The sequence below is a fragment of the Sciurus vulgaris genome (assembly GCF_902686455.1).
Source record: "Sciurus vulgaris genome assembly, chromosome: 2".
In the NCBI taxonomy this organism is placed as follows: domain Eukaryota; kingdom Metazoa; phylum Chordata; class Mammalia; order Rodentia; family Sciuridae; genus Sciurus; species Sciurus vulgaris.
The window spans coordinates 86,638,201-86,659,326 of NC_136462.1; the positions used below are offsets into that span (position 1 = coordinate 86,638,201).

At 38.4% G+C, this 21,126-nt stretch overlaps 1 protein-coding gene across 6 annotated transcripts in view; it reads right to left on the minus strand.

Annotated features, from left to right (window-relative positions):
• Positions 1-21,126, minus strand: part of MEIS2 (Meis homeobox 2) — a 200,333-nt gene that overhangs the window by 4,457 nt on the left and 174,750 nt on the right. For all 6 annotated transcript variants that reach the window (XM_079125960.1, XM_079125962.1, XM_079125961.1 and 3 more), the window contains one exon: positions 1,124-1,182. In XM_079125960.1, the coding sequence (XP_078982086.1) occupies positions 1,124-1,182 (59 nt within the window). The remainder of the gene's footprint in view (positions 1-1,123; positions 1,183-21,126) is intronic.

The window sequence follows — 21,126 nt, forward strand, 5'->3', positions numbered from 1 at the left end:
GGCTGCTTCTCTCTGCATTTGGGGGAAGGCTGGGAAGTTAGGGGCAGCCAATATTGAAATATTGCAAGGAGCCATTCGGTTGGAGTTTTGTGGTCCTGCCATCTCTGGGGGCTTCGTAATTTTTTTTCACATTGTACACAAACATTTGAAAGTCAAGACAATTCTGCAAGATTAAAACAGACTCAGTGGAACATTTGTCTTTTTAATCCAGGAAAATGCAAACACGGGAAATGTAATATTATGATTGTTTTATATTCTTCCCCAATGGGTCCTCTTTCCTCCAGTAATAGAATGATATGTCAGTGTCTTTGGGGAAATTTTGCTGAAGGATGACTAATTTTCATAAATTCTTCAAGAGGAGGACAGTTAGCATCTTGGTCAAGTTTAACACCCGTGTGAGTGGCACAGTTGTCACCACAAGGAACAGTTTTTTCCTATAAGCCTCATTACAGAGGCCACAACTCCCCAGCAAACTGAGAAATGCAGATTTCCAAGTAAAACGATTAGGAGTGCACCGGGGAAGGTTCTGACAGTGCCGTACAATAACTGTTTTGGAAAAACTGAAAGATGGCGTGAGAAAAACCCACGCGTATTTTGGTGGGAGGGATGTGATGCATTTTAAACAAAGGTAAAAATCTCCTAATAAAAAATAACGCTGGCATTGCAGCACGTCAGGCTTTAGTAGAATATTATGAATAGTCAGAGCAAATGAATGGATACAATAAGTTTAACCATGGATGCTCCGGGAGCAAAAGCAAAGCATACACCAAGGAGTTGTGGGGAACAAGAAAATGAGGGCATGCTAATGACTGGATGCAGACAAGCAAGGAGTAATTCCAGAGCTCACAGTCAAACAAACTGCTTGTGGCACTAATACTTGTGCCCAATTACCAATTCAGAAAGAAAATAAGAAGCAGTTTCAGTAGAGTCAGGGTGGGAAATCTCCAATTAGCACCGATTAGTGGAGTTGCTTCCTAGAATGGAATTCTGGGGACATTAAAAAGAATATTTCTCCCAGAATGCCTGATGGAAGCATTTATTTGCCAGGTGAGGAGGCTCCTGAAGTATAACTTGAGGAGGACTGGGGCCTGAGGGATGGATATAGATACTAGTTAGAACTTGCCTGCTCGGTTTGACTGGTCGATCATGGGCTGTACTATTCTCCTTCTGGCATTAATAAACCTGAAACAGAACAGAGAATCCAGTCACCAATTTCAGTCTCTGTGTTCCGAACAGCTTTTTATGAATGCTGCTGAGAATACCGTGCAGTCAGACATACTGGATAGAGACATCTATCTATTTCAATTTAAAGGCAATTCTTCCTCTCAGCGTTCAAAGAGAGTTGACCGATCCTCCCCATTGTCATTGAGGGACCAACTCCAAGTCAACTTGCTAAAAACAGAGCTCAGGAAGGGACAAAAGTTCTCCCTAAGAAAACTTCTACTAATCTGTGATTGTGCTTCTGCTTCTGGAACAAGTAGGAATCTGGTTAAAGTTCACAGGCTGCAAGAGTTTCCCCCTTTCCCTATACTCCCCATCGGAGGGAGATGCAGCTTCCCCTTGCAGCTGGTCATAAATGGAGACCAGGCTCTGGCACTCCGCTTTCACAAGGTATTGTTAGGTCAGCAAAGCCATCAATTAGGCTGTCTGAAGTTTTATCACCAACACAGCAGTAATAAGTGCTGGCCAGAAAGACTTCTGCTCTTCGGTGACTCCTGCAGCTTAAGCCTGTAAAGTTAGGGGTCATTCAGAGGTCAGTGCCAGCTGGGGGCAGCCTTTCCAGCCTAAGCTGGGACACCCAGGGCAGCGGATAAGGTAACTGCCAACCATAAACCCAGCCACCTTTCAACCCACTAGAAAGACAGAGCCTCAGGTACACATGGTTGATATTAGAGCTCGAGAAACGTTTTCAAATCAGGTGGTGGCTGAATCGCAGGAATGTAAAGGAGAAGCAGTTATTTTGTCTAAGAAGCCTGGATCTAATTTTGTTGAAAATCCAAAAATAAGTGCCTACTTCATGTTACTTTAATGTTTAATAATGCCCATCAAATATTCATGTACAAACAGAGTAAGATGATAAGAAATCTCCTTTATTTCTCCAAATTTAATAAAAACAAAACAATTTTCTACCATTTGTGAGTTACCCTTGTCCCTGTGCTCTTAATGATGTGTATTCCCCACACATTTGAACTTATGCACAGGATTCATTGGCCTTGCATTTGGCTGGGGAGGGGGCAGTGGCAGGGAGCATATAGTTAGCTGTTCCTTAGAAATATATGTATTGGTAACATTTTTCAATATTTCTAGTTTCAAATCTTAAGCACAGGGGGACTTAATGATTAATGAGTCCACATGGGACTACAGGCAGGAACTGAAAACTCATTCTCTGAAATTAGCCAGAATTCTAGTGTGTGTTGGCAGCTCTGCCTTCCTATGAAGTTGAAGTCCCTTGGAGGAGGACAGTCAGCCCACACAGGCCTCCTGTGAGCATTCTGGTGGGAATACAACTAAGCTGAGGAATAATAGCCACAAGAAAACCAAAGGAGTCTTTTGCATATGGTGTTTGTTTGCAAAACAATGAACTTCTTTATTACTTAAGAAAGGATGGCTCAGTTGTCAAAAATGTTACACCCCCTTGGCTTTGGGGAAGAAAGTGACAGGCTACTGTAAGTAGAGGTGGAAACAAAAGGAGAGTTGGAAGTGCATATTTATTCCTACCTGTCACCTGAAGTGTTGCTGAGAATCTCTGACCAGATCACAGACACTTCCAGAAGCAGCTCTCAAATCAGAAAAAAGAACTTCGGTATCTACACTTTTCCCACTGCTTTGATTATGAGCAAGGAGGACTGACCTAACACTTCCACCCCCAGGAATGCTTTTATGGACTCAGGTTAAGACCAGCAGAGATGCTCAGGACAGCCTGTTCTCCTGTCTTGAAGTGGAGGACACACATGGAAGGGGCCGTAGCTCTTTTTATGTGCTACTAATCCTGTTGTGTGGGGCTTTTTTTTTTTTTTTCCTATAGGCCAACTCTTTAGGTAAAACGAATTGCTATTTTTTCCCTTTTTAATTTCACCCTTTTACTCTTTTATTATTTACATCTGGAGGTTGTTCCCTTATTTATGTCTTTCTCTCCAGTTTCCCCAAACACTCCCTCACTCACAGAGCTGCAAGGCATCATGGTTCTCAGTTCTCAGCAGGAGAACTCCACACTGTCTTCAAACAAATAATTACGGGGAAGGTTAGAGGTTCACTCAAAGGTCATTTCTTTGGATACTCGTCAGAATGTTTACATTAGTAAAAAACGGGGTCCGCTCAAAAGGTTGTTCAATGGGGGCTCCCACAACAATGCAGAACATTAAAAAAGCATTCCGCGTGCTAGCAGGTCTTTAAAGAAGCACTGAACTTGGAAATGCCACTCCAGTATTACATTTTCCACTAGTTACCATGGCATAGACTGGATGTTCACTAGCAGTTATGGCAATGGCCTTTCTTTGCCCACTCCTCCTAAACAAGTCTGAATAGGAGCCTCCAAAGGTTTTCACTAGATCCTTTTACAAAGGGTCATAGAGATTTTGTTTTTTTCACATGGGACCCATTGAGTCTTTCTGCATTTTTTGTTCTCAGACAATGTTTTTGATCCATAGGGCTATTTCTTGCCAGATTCATAATTTTACCACATTCTTTCAAATCAGAATTTTAAAAACATATGGACCCCAATTTTTCGGAAATCTCTTAACATACAATTCCTGCCAATTGTCAACTCCCCTGATCTCGGTGTATTTTGTTAACACCATAGATGTTATTAAAATTAATAATGAGTTGACTGTAAGAAAACTCGGACATTAAAAAATGAAGTTACAACTCCTCTCTCTCCCCCAATACTGGTGACCTCCAGGCCACTCAGAATACACACCAGTGTACATTAAATGGAGTCATTTAAATTATAGATTCAAATAAGTCAAGCTAAAATAACTTTTATTACTTTAATATTCCTAAAGATAAAATTTCCACATATAATTTTTCCCCAGAATTATTTGACATTTTTTTTTTCATTTACTCTAATTTATAATTTTAAAATGACTTTTTCAATTCTCATGGAGTAAACAGAATGTCACGTTTTGATTCTACTTAAAATGTGAAGACTCTAAGCAGAAAAATCAACTCATCTTCAGTCTTTCAAAGTCCAAACTCCATTCATATGGAAAAATGCAACTTGCTGGTTCAAAGACAAAAGACTTGTCTTAAAAAGGCTCAAAAGTTTTCTTGGATATTAAATGGGTCTCACAAAATAACATTTTGATGAGTTAAGTGTAAATGAATCAGACACATATGGATTAAGTTATCCTTGAATTTCACACGGGCTTAAAAAATAAGGGGAAAAGAGGGTCTTGGCAAAAAACATTTTGGACTTTGCCAAACCCAAAACATTTGAAAAATTGCTGAAGACATCCAACTAACCAAAATGCAGCAAGCTGCACCCAACTTTAATGAAAACCCCCACAAGTTATTTCCAATCCAAAGACTGTTAGGTTTTTCATCTGTATCTGATATTAAAAAATTCTCTAAGTTTTAATGTCATCCCAGAATGATTTGAAGTTGCAGCCATATAATATACTTCTCTATTGGTATAAACAATTTAACCCTAAGTTATAAAGTTTTCTTAGATATTAAATAATTCTTTAAGACACTCTGAGTTTTGTACAACTTGCATGGGAAATGTGCTAATAAGCCTAGAGACTTATCCAGATTTCACTAAGAAAAAATATTTCAATAGCCTTACTGTGACTCTTTTTTTAAGGGCTACAGATAATTCAGTTAGTGACTCCTTAGGGAATGAGTACTCTAACGTACACTCATTTCATTGATTTGTATTGAACACAGAGTTAGTACCCAGGTTCACACACATACTCTGCAGAGTGTCTACTATCTATTTCTCTCTAAATTTTATGCAAATAGAAAATGCATTAGTAAGTATGATCCTTAAAAATTATATACCAAGACTGTTAGCTTAAAAATAACTTAATTATAGGGTTGGGGATATAGCTCAGTGGTAGAGTACTTGCCTAGCATGTGTAAGGCCCTGGGTTCAACCCCAACACTGAAAAAAAATTGTAGAAATAAAGTCAATATTTGTCAAGAATTGCCAGGTCTGTTAAGTTAATTCAGAGATGAGGAAAAAAAAAAAAAAAAAAAAAAAAAAAAAGCACTGAAAAGAAAAAACTCCAGATAGTAAATACTAAAATCTCACCTGGTAATGTCATGCTGGAGAGATCCTTCCTGGAACCCTCCCTGCTACTACCCCCAGGAAATACAAACTTTTCAGTTATGCATACTTTTCTGCAACTGAAATCTGACCATCATGAATTTTCTTTTAAGACCTTTTACTCCAAAACTAGTTTAGACTGATAGAAGCAGACTTAGGTGTCATTCCTGATTGTTGGTTGGTTTCTTTCCCTCCTCTCCCCGCCCCTTTTAAATGGCTGATAAATCCCTTCTTTCTGGTCCACTGGCTTTACGCCACACCTGGTAACTAACTCCTTTCTGAAGCATTCCTTTTGTTAGAAAGTGCAGGCCTCTGTGGAGTCACCTGGACAGCAGCCAGCCCTGAACACACTGAAGAAGAATCAAGAATCGCTGGAATTGAAGTTTTGCATGGATTGATTTGGTCAAGGAAAGGACTGAACTGTTGAAGAGGAATCAGATCAATTTGGAAAATGTGTTGTAGGTAGCTCAGTGATGGGAGACCTGTTAAAAAATGAAAAAGCTCTGCTTCTCTACTTCACCAGATCTCAGTACTCAGCCGGGGTGCTTATTCACAAAGCTTGCTACTAGTTGGTATTTCAAACAGTGAAGTTGCAACCCTGGCAAATCAGTTATCAAGTTTCTATTTTAAGTTTCTATTTTTTCTAAAAGTACAAAAACAAACAAACAAACAAACAAAATGCAAGCCTTTTTCTGTATGTGATCATGGTCAAGAACAGGTTTTCTCAGTCAGATATAGTAAAATGTTAAATCAGTGAATGAGGCAGGTTTAACACTGTTGGACATGTACTTGGGTTCATGAATGATTGAGTCACATTGCAAACATAAGTTTCTCACTGGTGGCCAGACAATAGGTCTTTTCTCATAGTCAACTGTGAGAAAAGTAAAGTAAATGGATGAGATTCATATGGTACTTAGGAAACATTCACAGATCATTATTGATTTCCCTGACTCATGGCTTAATTTATAATTTGAATAGAATATTAGATTTTCCCACACCTCTAAAAACACATGAAGTAAATACTAATAAATTTACAATATGAAAACATGATGCTAATCTGGAGCCACAGTTTGTAGCTTTACGAATATCCCTCGAGTAGGGGAGTGTTCATGTTGACATCAAAGACCCTGGGAAGGATTATGAAGTAGGTGATGGACTTCTACTGTGTTCTTTCAATACTCCTCCCTTTATCTAACTCTTCCCTCAAGTTACAAGGACTCACCCTACTTTGAGCATGCCCTCCCTAATTATTGTTCCATAGTTTAACTTGAGCATACAGCAACATAATGAAGAGCAGGGTCTCACGTTCTCTGCCTTTACTTACTGTGTGACTTGGGGCAAGTCTACTTAACCTTCCCAAGTCTCAGTTTGTTTGCTATCTACAAACCGGGGAAATGAATCAGGCCTGGATTGTTCTGAGGATTAAGGGAGATACTGTAGGTAAGATTCTTGGCATGGTGCCTGCCTGGCACATAGTAAGGGCTCATTAAATATTAGCTTACAGTCAAAATGCACCTATCTAATGCTCCTAAAGAGCTCTGTTCTCTCATAGGTAATAATTAAGAATAGGTGGGTGACTATTTAGCATACCCGTGCTGGGCTGGTAACAGGGTAATAATGTGTTATGCTCCCACAAGCAGCATGTGTCCATATGGTAAGGTCTTCCTAGAAATCACAGATTACTCCAAATGTATGATGGCATGGTAGGGATTTTAGACACTAGAGGCTGCATCTGCTGAGGGTGGGTCGGGTAGTGAACTGAGTTTTTTGGGAGTCACACACTAAATCGTTCTCCAGATCCTTGCTATTCTAAGTGTGTTCTGTGGACCAGCAGCCTCAACATCACTTTAAGCTTGTTCAAGATGCAGAGAGTAGTCTCCATTCTTGCACTACTCATCTGAATCTGCATTTTAAAAGATCTCCAGGTGATCTTTGCACATTTAAGTTTGGGAAGCCTTATTCCAGATCATAAACCACATTTTAGTGCTCTGCCTAAGAATAGAAACTTGCAAAAATCAAATTTTAATTGTGAATCCTAGTTGCAAAAACTGCACACCCTATTCTCTTTAGGTATCTCAGATCTAAACAGTCTTTTAATCACTTGCCTTGGGTAACAATTTATAATAATTTAATTCATTTTACTCCATCTGTGCCTCCTAAAGGAAAAGTTGGACCAATAAAATGTTTTTGTGGAAACTGTTAGCAGAGACTATCTTTCAGAAATGGACAGGAGGGAGATGGTAGAGTTCTATCTTTTTCCCCATATAAATTTCCATATCATTTGAATTTTTAATACTAAGCATGATTATTTTTATAATTAGAAATATTTAAAGGTGACTGAGAAAAGTTGGCACTTTATTTGCCTAAGGTTTACATAGCTAATTGTAAGGTTTTGTTTTTTTGGTTTTTTTTTTAAATAAAAGTATTTAAGGGAATTAGGGGTAGGGTGCTTCTTGCTTGCATGAGGCCCTGGGTTTGATCCCTAGCACCACACACACACACACACACACACACACACACACACACACACACACAAAACCAAACCAAACACAACAAAAAAGCATTTGAGAAATGGCCCCTCAAATAGGGAATTATCTTTTATTTCCTTTATAATACTGAGCAACAACAAACACTATTCCATGAGTATAATCACACCTGGTGACGTGTAACAAAACATCCCAGCAGGTTATGATTGTGAAGCACTGTTACGCTTACAGAATGTTATCAGATTATTTATATGTGCTATTTATCATGTACGATAAAAGTGATCTTTCAAAGCTACTGGAAGCTTGGAGAGTAGAAAACACTCACATTTCCTTAGCTATTCGTATCTAGGATCTATCCTCTTAAAGATAAAATACTAAGTCAATAGACATAAGTTGTAGTATTTTCCCTCATCCTGTATGTGATTTATTGCAGATGAAAATCAAGTAGAAACTGAATTACTTTGAAAGTTTTACTACCAACATTAAAATTCCAGATCTGGGTACCTACAAACCATATAGTGCTTCTGAAAAAAACTTTTTGCAGACATGGAAGATAGATCTACAACTTTACGCAACTCTATCAACATAAAAACAGGAGTAATCATTTTCAAAAATTACCCATTTCCAGTTACTTGTTCATCTATCTGAATATAGTCTGACTGGGCTTTTATAAATTGAGCAGTCACTTGATCAGTCACATAAATTCTTAGCACATTCCCATGGTGTTCCTAGTCATTTACTAATTTGTTCTAAGAGGAGAAGATCCCCACAAATCTAGTATCTTTTCACTTTCACGATCACCTTTGATAGGAGTATTAATTCTCTATCCTACTTCTCAATGGAAGCCACCTAAGCATTAACTTGCCAAAAATGCACCCAGCTGTTTAGCAATTATCTATTAGATATGTTTGAAGAGATCAAGGTGCACTCACATGCCCTGTGCTATGGATATGTCTCTGATTAGCTTGTCATCTGCTCGGAAGAAGATGTAGGCTGATTCTCCCATACAGTCTAGCAGGCCAGCTGTTAGCTGCCTGTCAAACCCTCAAGTGGACAAGTAGTCCAGGAGCAAAAATGTCACTCCTTTGATCTGGCAAGGAGCAGCTGCTGATTTATAGAGTAGGACTTTGTTCTTCCGTTCTATTTTACTTTCTTTCCTAAGGCACAACCACAAAATCCAGGAGAAAAAAAAAAAAGTGCCGTTCCCAGCAACATCAACAAGCTCTGACAACTGCAACAGGGTTTTTCTTGGCCCTAACAAAGCTCTCAGGCGTCTCCTTTGACGCTCACCTTTCCCCCTCCCCTTCCCCCAACCCCACCATTTTTTGCAATGCGGTAGTTATTGTTTAATTCAGCTTCTGTAAATGGAATGGACTGTGGCCAGCAAGCCTGGGGCATAAACACACCTGTATGAAAGAAGCCTTATTGTAGCAACCATCTACAAGCAAGCTCACATGAACCACACACTCCTTAGTTCAGAAAGAAGGTTCCATTTTTTCCGACAGCAAATTTTACCTTAAGTGAGTTTCTATTTTTGGTGCCACCAACCTGTGATGACCACATTTGAACTGTTTCCTCTCCAATGGCATTACACTTTTTCAATCAAATAGAAAAAAGGATTAGCTTTTTTTTTTAATCTGAGAGCAAACAGATCCATCAAAAATGTTTATCCACTGTCTAAAATATCAATCATTGAAAGCTGAGTTAAACATCCAGGAAGACTTTAGCAAATGCAATATCAAAGATGCCATAATGTTGATTGCATTTCTAATGATTCATACTGACATGATCTTCCCTGAGTAGCCTATAAGGAGAAAAAAAAATCAGCAATCAGCAAGAAAATCTACATAAGTTATGTGCAATGTCTTGCTAAGATTTCAAACTGGTTTCATATGTGTGATACTGTTCTCAGTGAGTAAGCCTGTCAGGTCAGAGGTGCCTACTAGCCAAGTGGGACAGGAAATGATGCGGCCTTGAGCAGTCATCATAATTTCATCAGTCATGTGACTGTAAGAAGTCCTCACCGTGTGTGTGTGTGGGGGGGGGGGGTAGGATATCAGGCAATAAACTTTTCCAGGGATGAATTCATTAACACCTAGTAGATTTTTCGTGTTGCCCCTGGAGTAGTGATAAGGGGGAAAACTGTGTGTGTGTGTGTGTGTGTGTGTGTGTAGAAAGAGAGACTTGTCCTACTCTCTGTGATATTTATACATATTATTGCATAGATCAAAGACAGGAATTTGTGGGGGTGAGAATGCTAGAAATGAAGGGGAAAGAAGAGGTGCTAAAAATTCTTGCTTCTATTCAGCCATGCCATGCTCCACTGTTTGCTCTCTTTCCTTCCTCTCTTGAAGAAAGGAATAGATGTTTGTCTCAGCCTCATTTCTTGCTTTAGCCTACACTGCTCTTTAGCCAGTCAAAAGTTAAGCACTGCCAGGTATGGTGGTGCACACCTGTAATCCGCAAAACTCAGGAGGTTGAGGCAAGAGGATCCAAAGTTTGAGGCTGGACTCAGCAACTTAGTGAGGCCCTAAGCAATTTAGTAGAACCTGTCTCAACATAAAAAATAAAAAGTCTTGGGGACGTGACTCAGTGGTAAAGTGCCTCTTGGTTCAATCCCCAGTACAATGATAATAATAATAAAGCACTGATCTGAATATTCAGACCACTATATGAATAGATGCTTCCTCTGAGGGTGTGTGTATTTCCCCATGAGAGACTGAGTTTGGGATGGGGCTAGGGGTAGGAAAGGAAAGCAAGGTATAGAGGAGCAAGTATAACATAAGGCCTATTTTTCTACCTTAAAAATAAGAATGAACACTTTTTAAGGTTCACAACAATCTGTATATATGTCATAGTTGATGCTTTCCATACTCTATACTTAACAGAAACAAAGTTAATAGCAAATATAAAACAAAGTCAAACATAATATGAAATTACATACAATTATATGGACTCGAAGGAGAGTCCATATAAATACATTTAGATATTTGAACATGCAGGTCATATCTTTAGAGATTCTTACTATTCACATCCACAGAAACAATTGAGACTACAAATTAATAACTACAAATCAACATAGGGTATACTCCGTCAATTAGTGTGATGGGGTCAATTTAAAAAATCTGAAGAGATTAATTACCAAATTCTTGGGGGAGGAAAGCTGAACCAGATTGAAAGAACACAGAAATTATAAGGGAAGAAAATAAGGAAATGGCATGCTTTTAGGCACCAATTCAGAACAGAGCTGACTGTGCAAAGGGTGTGTGTGTGTGTGTGTGTGTGTGTGTGTGTGTGTGTGTGTGAAGGGACTGAATTCAGATGGGCTCTCAGTTTTGTTCTGAGAAACCTAGTGACAGTTAACAGGCAAGCTGGCGGAGGTTCTTGAGTGACACACCGAATCCCTAAAATCCTTGTACAGTGAAGGGATCTTTTCCAAGAGCCATGTATAGGGTGAACTGAATGTATGGAGACTCTAGACACTGAGAAGGTAGAAAGCTCTTGTCTACTCCAGGCAAAGGGGGCAAATACAATGAGTTCCAATGAAGGTATAGCCATGAAAATGTGGGACATGCAATTTGGAAAACTTCTTTCAAATTGCACTTTTGGTGATGAGGGAGAGATACAAATATAAAAGATATTAAATAATAAACCTAGGAATCTATGGTGGGTAATGTGTAGCTCTGGTGGGGTGAGGCTAACTCAGTTTTCCAAATGTTACCTCTGCATTAGCCGTGGAATTTTTGGGCTGAGAAGATCACTCAAGACAAAGCACAAAAGAAAAGTGAAAGCCTCGAAAAAAGTCACTTTCTTTCAAAACCTCTGATCTCCTTATTCTTCTAAAACTATATGAATAGTCCAGAGCTATAGCATCAAGTATTAGAAACTGCTTGGCTGCCTTCAAGCAATGACTTCCTCCTCATACCTCCCAGCCTCCTGGGATTTTACCAAGCACTTCATCTAATGATGGCTGACAGAGTCAATGGTCAATGGAAACTTCTAGCAATGACTTTACTTCTAGTCCTTATGGTTTGTTCCTTCTTTTAATTCTGAGATAATTTGTGCGGTGACTAGATTAGGAAGCTAATAGTAATTACGTGATACACACGGTGTGCTATAACACAATGTAGCTTCTACTCCAAACTTAACAACCATGATTTTAGATTTTAGTAATGGCATTCATCAGTGTTTAATCATCAGTCTATATAGCTAAAGTTGTATCTATGAATATCTACATAATGCAAAGATATATAGACACATATATGTATGTCTATATATCTCAAATATATATGTACATATATATACATAAAGATACACATACATATGTGTATCTCAAACACTGTGTTTTTAAGCAATAGCATAAGGCAATCAAGGGTGTGTTCTCTCTAGTCAGAGAATGATAAGACAAAGTTACATTTAAAAAGGACTCCATTAAGGTGATGGCTCCAAATTGTGTCCTCCTTTCAAACAATATTTTTCCTTTAAAATGGGTTTTTGAGGTGAAAAATATAGCACTTCACCCAAAATGGTGTGGAAACAAATGGTTCACAAGTCTCTATTCTTTAACTTGGGCCAAACCACCCCAGGACCAGTAATCTAAAGCCACTTGAAGGGAGGGTGCTATGCATGTGAATGTCCCCATAGCTCTTTCATTTGTCCTAGGGTTCCTTTTTCCAAAGCAGCAGGGGATGCTTCAGAAGACCAGATTGGCATGCCCAAAGTATTTGGAAGGACCAAGCTCTTATCCTTCTTTCCTTCCTCCTGCTGATTTAAAAGAAAGAATGCTGCAGAGGACACATTCAGAAGGTGGCAACATTCTCAGGGCCCTTTATCAATACCACTGCTTACTTTAAATTGTAGCTTGGTCTGTTGTTTGAGAGGCTGAGATTTTAGCACTTTCAAAGGGAACCATAAGTGAGAAATCTCCTAGGTGTTAAGCTTTAGAGTGGCTTCAACCCAAAATACGAAAAAATGAGATTAAAACACAGAGTCAAGTAATATTAAGAAAAAGATCCAACAAATAAAACATCATAAATATGCATATATGTTACAATCTTTCTATTTAAACCAAACGGTATTTAACCAGTTTATATTGGCATGTAGTAAAGGTGCCAATGGGGAGGTGGGAAATCAAAGATCTAAAAAAATGTTTGGCCTCAGTAAATAAATTACAGTTTAAACATCTAACAATAATCTTTTAAATTATTATAAATCATTCTATTATATCAGGAAGCAAAACATTATATTCATAAACATATGGCTTAATTTCCTCATTTATGTTCAACCATCAAAGACCAAATTCTAAAGGAAATTTCCTGACCTTCTTTTCTTAATAACAAATTAAGCATCTTTCACTTGAATTTGAAAGTCAGGTAGCATTCTGTATCTTCTCCAGTGATGTTACACGCAGTCTTTCCAATGTGACGATATTATTACCCACAAAAATTTTAACATCATACTGTAATCATAAAAGACATAAAATATATCTTTATAAACCACAAGAGACCTAGCAAGCCAGCAGTTATGCTACATCTGCTTTAGTCCTTAAATATTTTAGCTTTAGAGGGTTAGTTAGTGGATCCCCCCACAATTTGCAGAGAAATAAAGACATCAACCTTTGATTCTGACATTCTGTACAAGGCTGTAATCTCTAACAGATGAAGATGCAAACACATTGTGCTCAATTTGAAAGAATTTTAAAAAGAATATTCAGATTTCACTTCTATCAGAATTTCCTAAAGTGATTTAAATTAATTTTTAGAAACAGAAATGATGGCATATGAATTCTATTTTAACAGTACAGATAAATATCATCATCATAAAAATAATTTAATTTAGTACTATAATTGGTTTAACTGCCATGGTTTTTTTGTTTGTTTGTTCATTTGTTTTTGAAGTCAGGTAATGCACAATAAGCCAAAAGGCAATTAAGAAGTTTAAAGTATTATGCTAACTAGAAACACACTACCCCTTTTGCCTGGGATAGCCTTTTTCCCACTGCCATCTGGTCAACATACCCTTCAAAACCCTTATCAGAGAACATCTCTTTGAGGTAACTCCCCTGCTCTATTCTCTGATTAAGAAGCATTTCTTAATCATTTCTTAAGTCAGTAGCACCCAGCTAATATACCCATCAGAGCATTTATTCAATATCATGATCACAATATACTTCTCTGGCTTTCTCATTAATTTTAGAGAATACATTTTTATTCATCCTTATTGACACTGTCAAACATATAGAACATCCTCAAAATATCTGGTGAATGACTAGCTGAATGAGTGAATAAAAATAGAGTTCCTTGATCTTGGAAATAATTTAGAATAAAAAATAGAACAGCCTTTAGTGAGTCTCTGATAAAATGGTTTGTCCCAGAGCTGGGCAGAGCTAAGATGGGAAATTAAACTCTGGCTTCTTGGATCTGGGCTAGCTCTTTACCCTAAGTAACAAGTGAATACCAGAGGCAGAGTTAAAGGTTTGAAACCATCTGGGCATCAGAAAGACTTAGGCAGATGTTGGGTATAGATGTGAAGGAGAAGAAAGACTTGACCTGGCAGGAAGTGGGTCTCTGGCTTTTCTAGGCTGAGGGCAATAGGCACAGCATGAGATGGAATTAGACTGGGGCCTGGTGAGCACAGGGGAATCAAATGGAGAGGATGAACTGAGAGTAATGGGAACTGAGGTCAATGAGCCATTAGGGGAGTGATGGTATGTATGTGTGTTGGGGGAGAGGGTTAGAGAATAGGAAGTGAAGATGGAAAGAGGAAAGGAGACTAGGAAACTTTCTTAAAAATTTTTTTTTTTTCATTATACCTTTCCAAAGATTTCCCCCTCTCAAAAAAATGTGCTGTAAGGGATACTAGTGTCAATAAGTGTTCCTCCAAATAGGGATGGTAGGTCAAATAACTATGAGGTAACAAAATTAAATCAATTTTTCCCTGCAAATTATGTCACAGATTTAACATGTTGGTAAATACTATGAATCTATAGGAGGGGATGATGGTATAAGACAATTCCTAACTTGCTATTAAGATTTTGAGAGGTGCCAAGCACAGTCATGTATGCCTGTAATCCCAGTAGCAGCTCAGGAGGCTGAGGTAGGAGGATTACAAGTTCAAAGCCAGCCTCAGCAACTTAGCAAGGTCCTAAGCAACTTAGTGAGAACTTGTTTCTTAAAAAAAAAAAAGGAGATTTTTGAGGGTTAGGGTTACAAGGATTTGAAAACATGAAGTGGCATACTAATTCTTAACAGAAATTGTATTTTTAAGCTATTTATCAACTTGAAAATTGAATCTCTATCTTCCTGTTACTTTAAGTCAAACTCAGATACACAGCACAACTTGCAGGGCTCTTGTTTTATATCTAACCTGCTCTCAATTCCACTTCTCAATTGTCTTGTGAAACAGAACTACCCCATAGAGCCTTGCCCCCACTCAAACATGCTGGCTGAAAATGTCCTTTAGAACTTTTCTATTTTAAGGGTATTTTGATCATTAGAGATGATCTGCGGCTAGGCTGTTTCCTTTACCCTTTTCCTTTTCTTACACTTGCCTACTCATTGAAATGTTTCTTTTTAAATTAGAATTGGGTATTTTGTTGCTATGCCTAAAATTTTGCTTCAAATGAACTGTTAGAAGTTAAAGAATAATCTTAAGATATATGTAGGACAGGGGTATGTGTGTGTGTGTGTGTGCGTGTGTGTGTATTTCAACACCATTTACCCCTTTCATTAATCATATTCGTGCTTGGCTGTGGCTGACATGTCGATTACACGTGTTGGAGTCTCTGTGGGCAGGGTGGGAAGAGGTAGGGAGCAAAGTGAAGGGATGTTAAGGGGTAGAAGAAATAAGAAGGTGAAGGAAACAGGAAATGAGGAAGCCCTGCTTTGGATAATGTACACTGATGTACAACAAATGCTCCTCAGTCCCCTGCCTCCAATCAATTCTACTTTCTTGTTTACAGAGCCTACAAGTACAAAATCAGCTTTTACTTATAACTGTGTTAAACACCACCTGCCTGCCCTCTGAACCTCCATGTCCCGGGATGAGGTCAGCCCGGTGAGGGCTCTGGTTCTATAAGCAATCCTGTCATTCAGGCTAACAGCAGTGATTCACTCACAGGAGGCAAAAATGACTCAATTGTTGGGCTTATTGACTCCAGGGAGCACGGCTACTCTATCATTACCATGGAGTGCAAACACCCTGAGCTCTGTTTTGGTCCACTTAAAATTACTATTTGCCGTGAAGGATTGGCAAAGCAATTCTTAAAATGATGGGGGTGAAAGTCAGGCAAGCGCCATTATGGGCTTTTCCTTCCGTTTAAGCACAAGTAAGCAGTATAGGACTTGTTCTGAGCCTGACCCACTTATTTAACCTTTTATTCACTTTGCTGTATTAACATATTAACTGGCTATATAAGCCCTAGGGGGGATAAAAACCTCATGATCAAATTATGGTTCCATTTTCATGGGTAACCTCTCCTTGGGTGGAAATTAAACCCCAATATAAATACGCTTTAGATCCATACAAAATTGAGGAGGAATGCCAAAAAACAAATGCCGAAAAACAGTTCTTCAAAGACCACCTCAACCGTGGAGTGGTTTGGTTAAATGATACGCAAAAGGAACTATTTGAAAAACCAAATAAATTTAATTAAATAAGTTACAAAATTATTTTCCTGTCTCTTATCTACTCCCCTTGGTTAATATCCATGACATACTGATGTTGCATAATTGCTCTTATGGAATGCTGCAGCTCAGAGCCGTAATGAGCTGCCTTTGCACAAAGGCAGCAAAAGTGGTTTCCCTACAGAGTTATCTTCTCAATTATTTATACTTGCAACACTTTCACATAATGGCAGTTTTAAAATCAAACAAACAAAGCAAACCATACAATAAAGGAAGGAGACAAGAAGGAGCAGGGACCTTTTCCTTTCTTTTTTGAACACCAGAAGGGATGGGCAAGCCACATAAAGTCAACTGAATTTGGCTCCTGGAAAAGTCTCAGGGGCCTTGCAACCAGATGACATCAAAGCATCTGGAGATTGCCACCTTGGTGAGGGATTAAACAAACTCCAATACCTGCTTTGTTTTTAATCTGTCATATCTAAATATATAAAGGAATGGAAACTTTATTTCTTCCTTTTGCAAGTTTGTCTTTGAAAATTTCTAATCAGAAGATTTGCTCCCCACCCCCACTCCTGAAAAAAAAAATAAAGGTGCTAAACTGTCAAAATGATGTCAATGTAAACAGAAAAGGGTGGTGTGTGTGACAGTCCTCCCTCAGGCTGTAGAGGGGCTTGCCTGGTTTATTATGGTGGTTGTTTCCACTGTCCACACCTTCCTTTGGCTGATCACTCAAAAACTTATATACCTGAGACTGAATAGCTATGTGGTAGTTCCATCATATAAGGATATATAAAATAATACAAAGTATATATTTAAGCACTAAGGCAAAATAATAATGTCATTTCCAACACTTAAATTTGGCATTTATTGACACAAACTGCTTATTGCTACCACGATGCTTTGACTTACTTGGTTCCTAGAACCTGGCCCAGTAACTACTTAGAGTAGATGCTCAATAAAAGGAGCTAGGAGGGCCTGGGACATAGCTAGGTTGGTAGAATGCTTGCCTAGCATGCACAAGTCCCTGGGTTCAATCCCCCCTAGCGCTGACCAAAAAAAAAAAAGCAGCTAAGTTAGCTAGGTAGCTAGGTGATTTTTCCTCAAGTCAATCCCCAGAGGTGGCCAAGGATCTTATATGATCAAAAATTAAAAGTAAAAATTTGACTAGGCACATATTGGAACCTGCATAAACTCAATACCTGCTTTAACATTCAGTATTAAATAAGAATAGGTTCCAGCCTTTAGGAAATAATAAACATCATCTACTTAAGCAGTTATTTGGTCAATTAACAGACACTACAATATTTGTGACTAAATAAAATCATTAGTAATACTGGTGAAATACAGCTTTTATGTTCATCTACTAGTCATTTCAAAATAACAAAAAGTTAAGATAATTATTTACTTAATGAAATGTAACTTTCCTACAAAAATGATAAAAGAAAAACATTTAAAAATCTTTGAATTTCTTACTTGAATTTACACACAAACTCATTTTTCATAAGTGTAACTCTTGACAATCAGCTCAGAAAAAAGAAAAGGAGCTTAAGATCCCCACCCCCCCCCCCAAACACACAGGTACTACCAGGGAAGGTCAGAAGGAAAACATAAAAGGTGGGGATAGGAAATCAGACTGATCCCTAAACCTGCTGAGCTCATTGGAGTGAAGCAGTGGGACTGAGTTGAGAGCACCCATCTTGTTATGCTTTGACCCAACAATCGAATGAACCAGACGTCACAGCATGGCAACTTGCTGCCTCTTAAATCTGTTCTTAGCCACAAAAAGCCACACACTAGCCATATTTTTTTGGCTACTTCCTTTCTTCCCACCAAAGTGATTGGTGGTGCGGTGGGATCTGAGGAGTGGCAAGCTTGGAGTGTGCATCAATTCTAGTTATCAATATAAAGTAATACCTACTACTGACTTCTCAGCAGCACTACCCACAGTCAGTACTGAATACGATCCTGCAAGCGTGTGCACCTGTGGTTGTGAACAGGACAAAGGGAAGTGGTGAGTACAGATGACGGCAAGAAAATCCTCCTGCTAGAAGTATTCAAAACACGTTTGGCTATAGGCACATATAAACCTGAATGAACTTTGACATACTGCAAATGTGTACTGTGACATGAACATTTTTTCAAAGATGCTCATGCAATAACTAGTATGCCATTAATCACTATGCGAACAATTAGTTAAATGTTGAGGTCTAGAAGACAGTTGGGTAGTTTTTGCGTTTTCAAATATGGATGAGTTCAAAAGGGAGGGCTCAAACTCTGTGAGTGTACTCCAGTTCATTTGAAAAGCTTTCCCTCTGGCAGTAAAAACCCATCTAAAGGTTAGTAGATTTTAAGTTGAAGAGACTTGGTTCTGAGAAGCTTGGAGAATAAAACTAGAAGCTGAAGTGGAGCTGAGAGGGTATGGCTTTTCTTCCTGTGAGGACTCCCACTAATGGGAATAGAAGTTGCTGTCCGTGGCTTGAAGATAGTAATATTATATGGCCCTCAATTCCCAAATGTGACACGTTCGTAAAGAAAGTTAACCTCTATTTTTCCAGCTCTCCTCAACCACAGCAACACACTCTCTCTTCATAGGCCAGCCAATTAACAAAGCATTTAAAAAAACCCACAAATCTATATCAATGGCTTTGCAGGACAGAAAGAAAGATGTGTGAAGTAAACACTTAATTATTGTTAGAAACTGAGCCAGGATGTTTAAGAGGAAAATAGATTGAAACAAGGTATGGTCGAAACAAACAAACTACAAACAAATAATCAGAAGAAATGACATATATCTCTTTCTTCCTTCTCTAAGCATCCTGTGGATTTACACTTGTGTTTCAGTTCACAGTGCTGCAGCCTTCAGTTTACCCATGTCGTGCAAATCTGATAAGGGATTGGCACAAATATGCTGAGCCTGGTTTACAATTTGTTTTGCAACTTCCTTACCCAGATAAACACAGTCCAAGTACAACTTCCAAAAAAAAAAAAAAAAATGCATTTAGTTGTCCTGTTTCTAAGACTTTTTTTTTTCTTCTAAATGTTCCCTCAGGATGCTGGCTTGCAACCTAGAAAAAGCTTGGATTTCAGCTTCAGTCTCCAAGGTATTCTACTGTTCAGCTGGGTCGTGCGCTTGGAGGGAAGCTCTCTACCTTGCTGATTTAATTAACAGGATTCTTTTCATTATTATGGGGATTAAGTTTCTTCTTGCCTTTCAGTGTTTGGGAAACACTGATTTATGTTTTATATTTTGAAGGAAAATTTATTGTTCTTTGACAGCTGAGGCTCTGTAAATCCCTGGCACCAAAGGGACCCCAGGGAGATGTCACAGTTGCCTTGCCCTGCTCACCTATATGCTGTCATCTCAAGGCCCCCCTCCGGAAGCGAGGAGAACTGTCAGCTGTTCAGTGCCCAACCCACTCCTCCTCCTGCTGATCATCATGCCAGCAGGGGTTGGCCCATTCCCGTTTATGAATGGTTGTATTAGGAGGTTGATCAGTAACTGTGGATCAGTGATTTATTTAAGTGCAGCAAACAGTCCATGAATCTTTGAACCAGATTTAATCTCTTGACTAAATGGAGCTCATTGAATTAAGTGTTAGAAAGTGTGTGCTTATAATGATGACCATGACTGAACCAGAAATCATGGCAAATTTTCTAAGTATGAGTGTGCCAATGGAGGCAGTTCCACCAAACATTTAAAGTTAGTACCATAGAAAACCTGGCATGGATGGTCCTCATTTTATTGGATTATCATTCCTCTACATAGTTCTTCAAAACCTTGACTTCGGAAAAAAGTGAAACATTCAGTGAAAACTTAGGAAGACTTGTTTATATTTTAGGTGAAAAATTTCAAGTATCAATTAATGCCCATATAGTTTGATTATCATCAAAATCTCCTCCATAATTCATCCATTTACCTTCATTCATATTATTATCATTGAATTTCACTGAGTTAGGCACTAAACTGAGTGTATGCATGTATCTTCTTATTGAAGTCTCACAAAAACTCGACAAGGTGAGTAATATTAGCATCCCATTTTCTGGTTGGAGAAACTGAGATGTAGTAAAATCCAATAATACGCTTAAGTTCCCGTAGTCATAAGTGGCAATCACAGCTCATTCTTTCTTTCTCTTACACACACACACACACACACACACATGATTTAGAGCTAGGAAATTGGAATATTTAGGGTTACTCTTCCTGTCTTCTCAGGAGAGGTTTGCAGCTGAAAGGCCTATATCTGATATTTCCAGTCAGGCAGGAAAATGGAGTAATTTATTAGATCAATGGCATAAAATGGATCCTTGACAATTACTTCATTTCTAGAAAAGTTGAAGAGCAAAACTTTTAACTTATATAGATTCATAAGCCAATAGGTCCTAAGGAAGAATATAGGAAAAACATAGAAAGTACATATCATTGTATAGTGGTTAACATTTTCAGAATCTTTAAAATCAAGAGAAATGAACATGGGAATATGATTCTGATGATGGAGGAAAAAAACAAAAACAAAAATGTAAAAGAAGCCTTCCTTGTGTACTTGATTCAACAGGTTCAAGCTAATTTTCTCATTCATCTATTCTGCAGAATTATATGAAAATTATACTTTTGAAATTTGAATTATCTCTTTTTTTTTTTTTCATCCTGTCCATCAGGATCCTCAAATCTGAGTCTCCAGCTAGGGTTGTGGGTCAGGGGAGAAGTGCTTGCCTAGCATGAGTGAGGTACTGGGTTTGATCCTCAGCACCA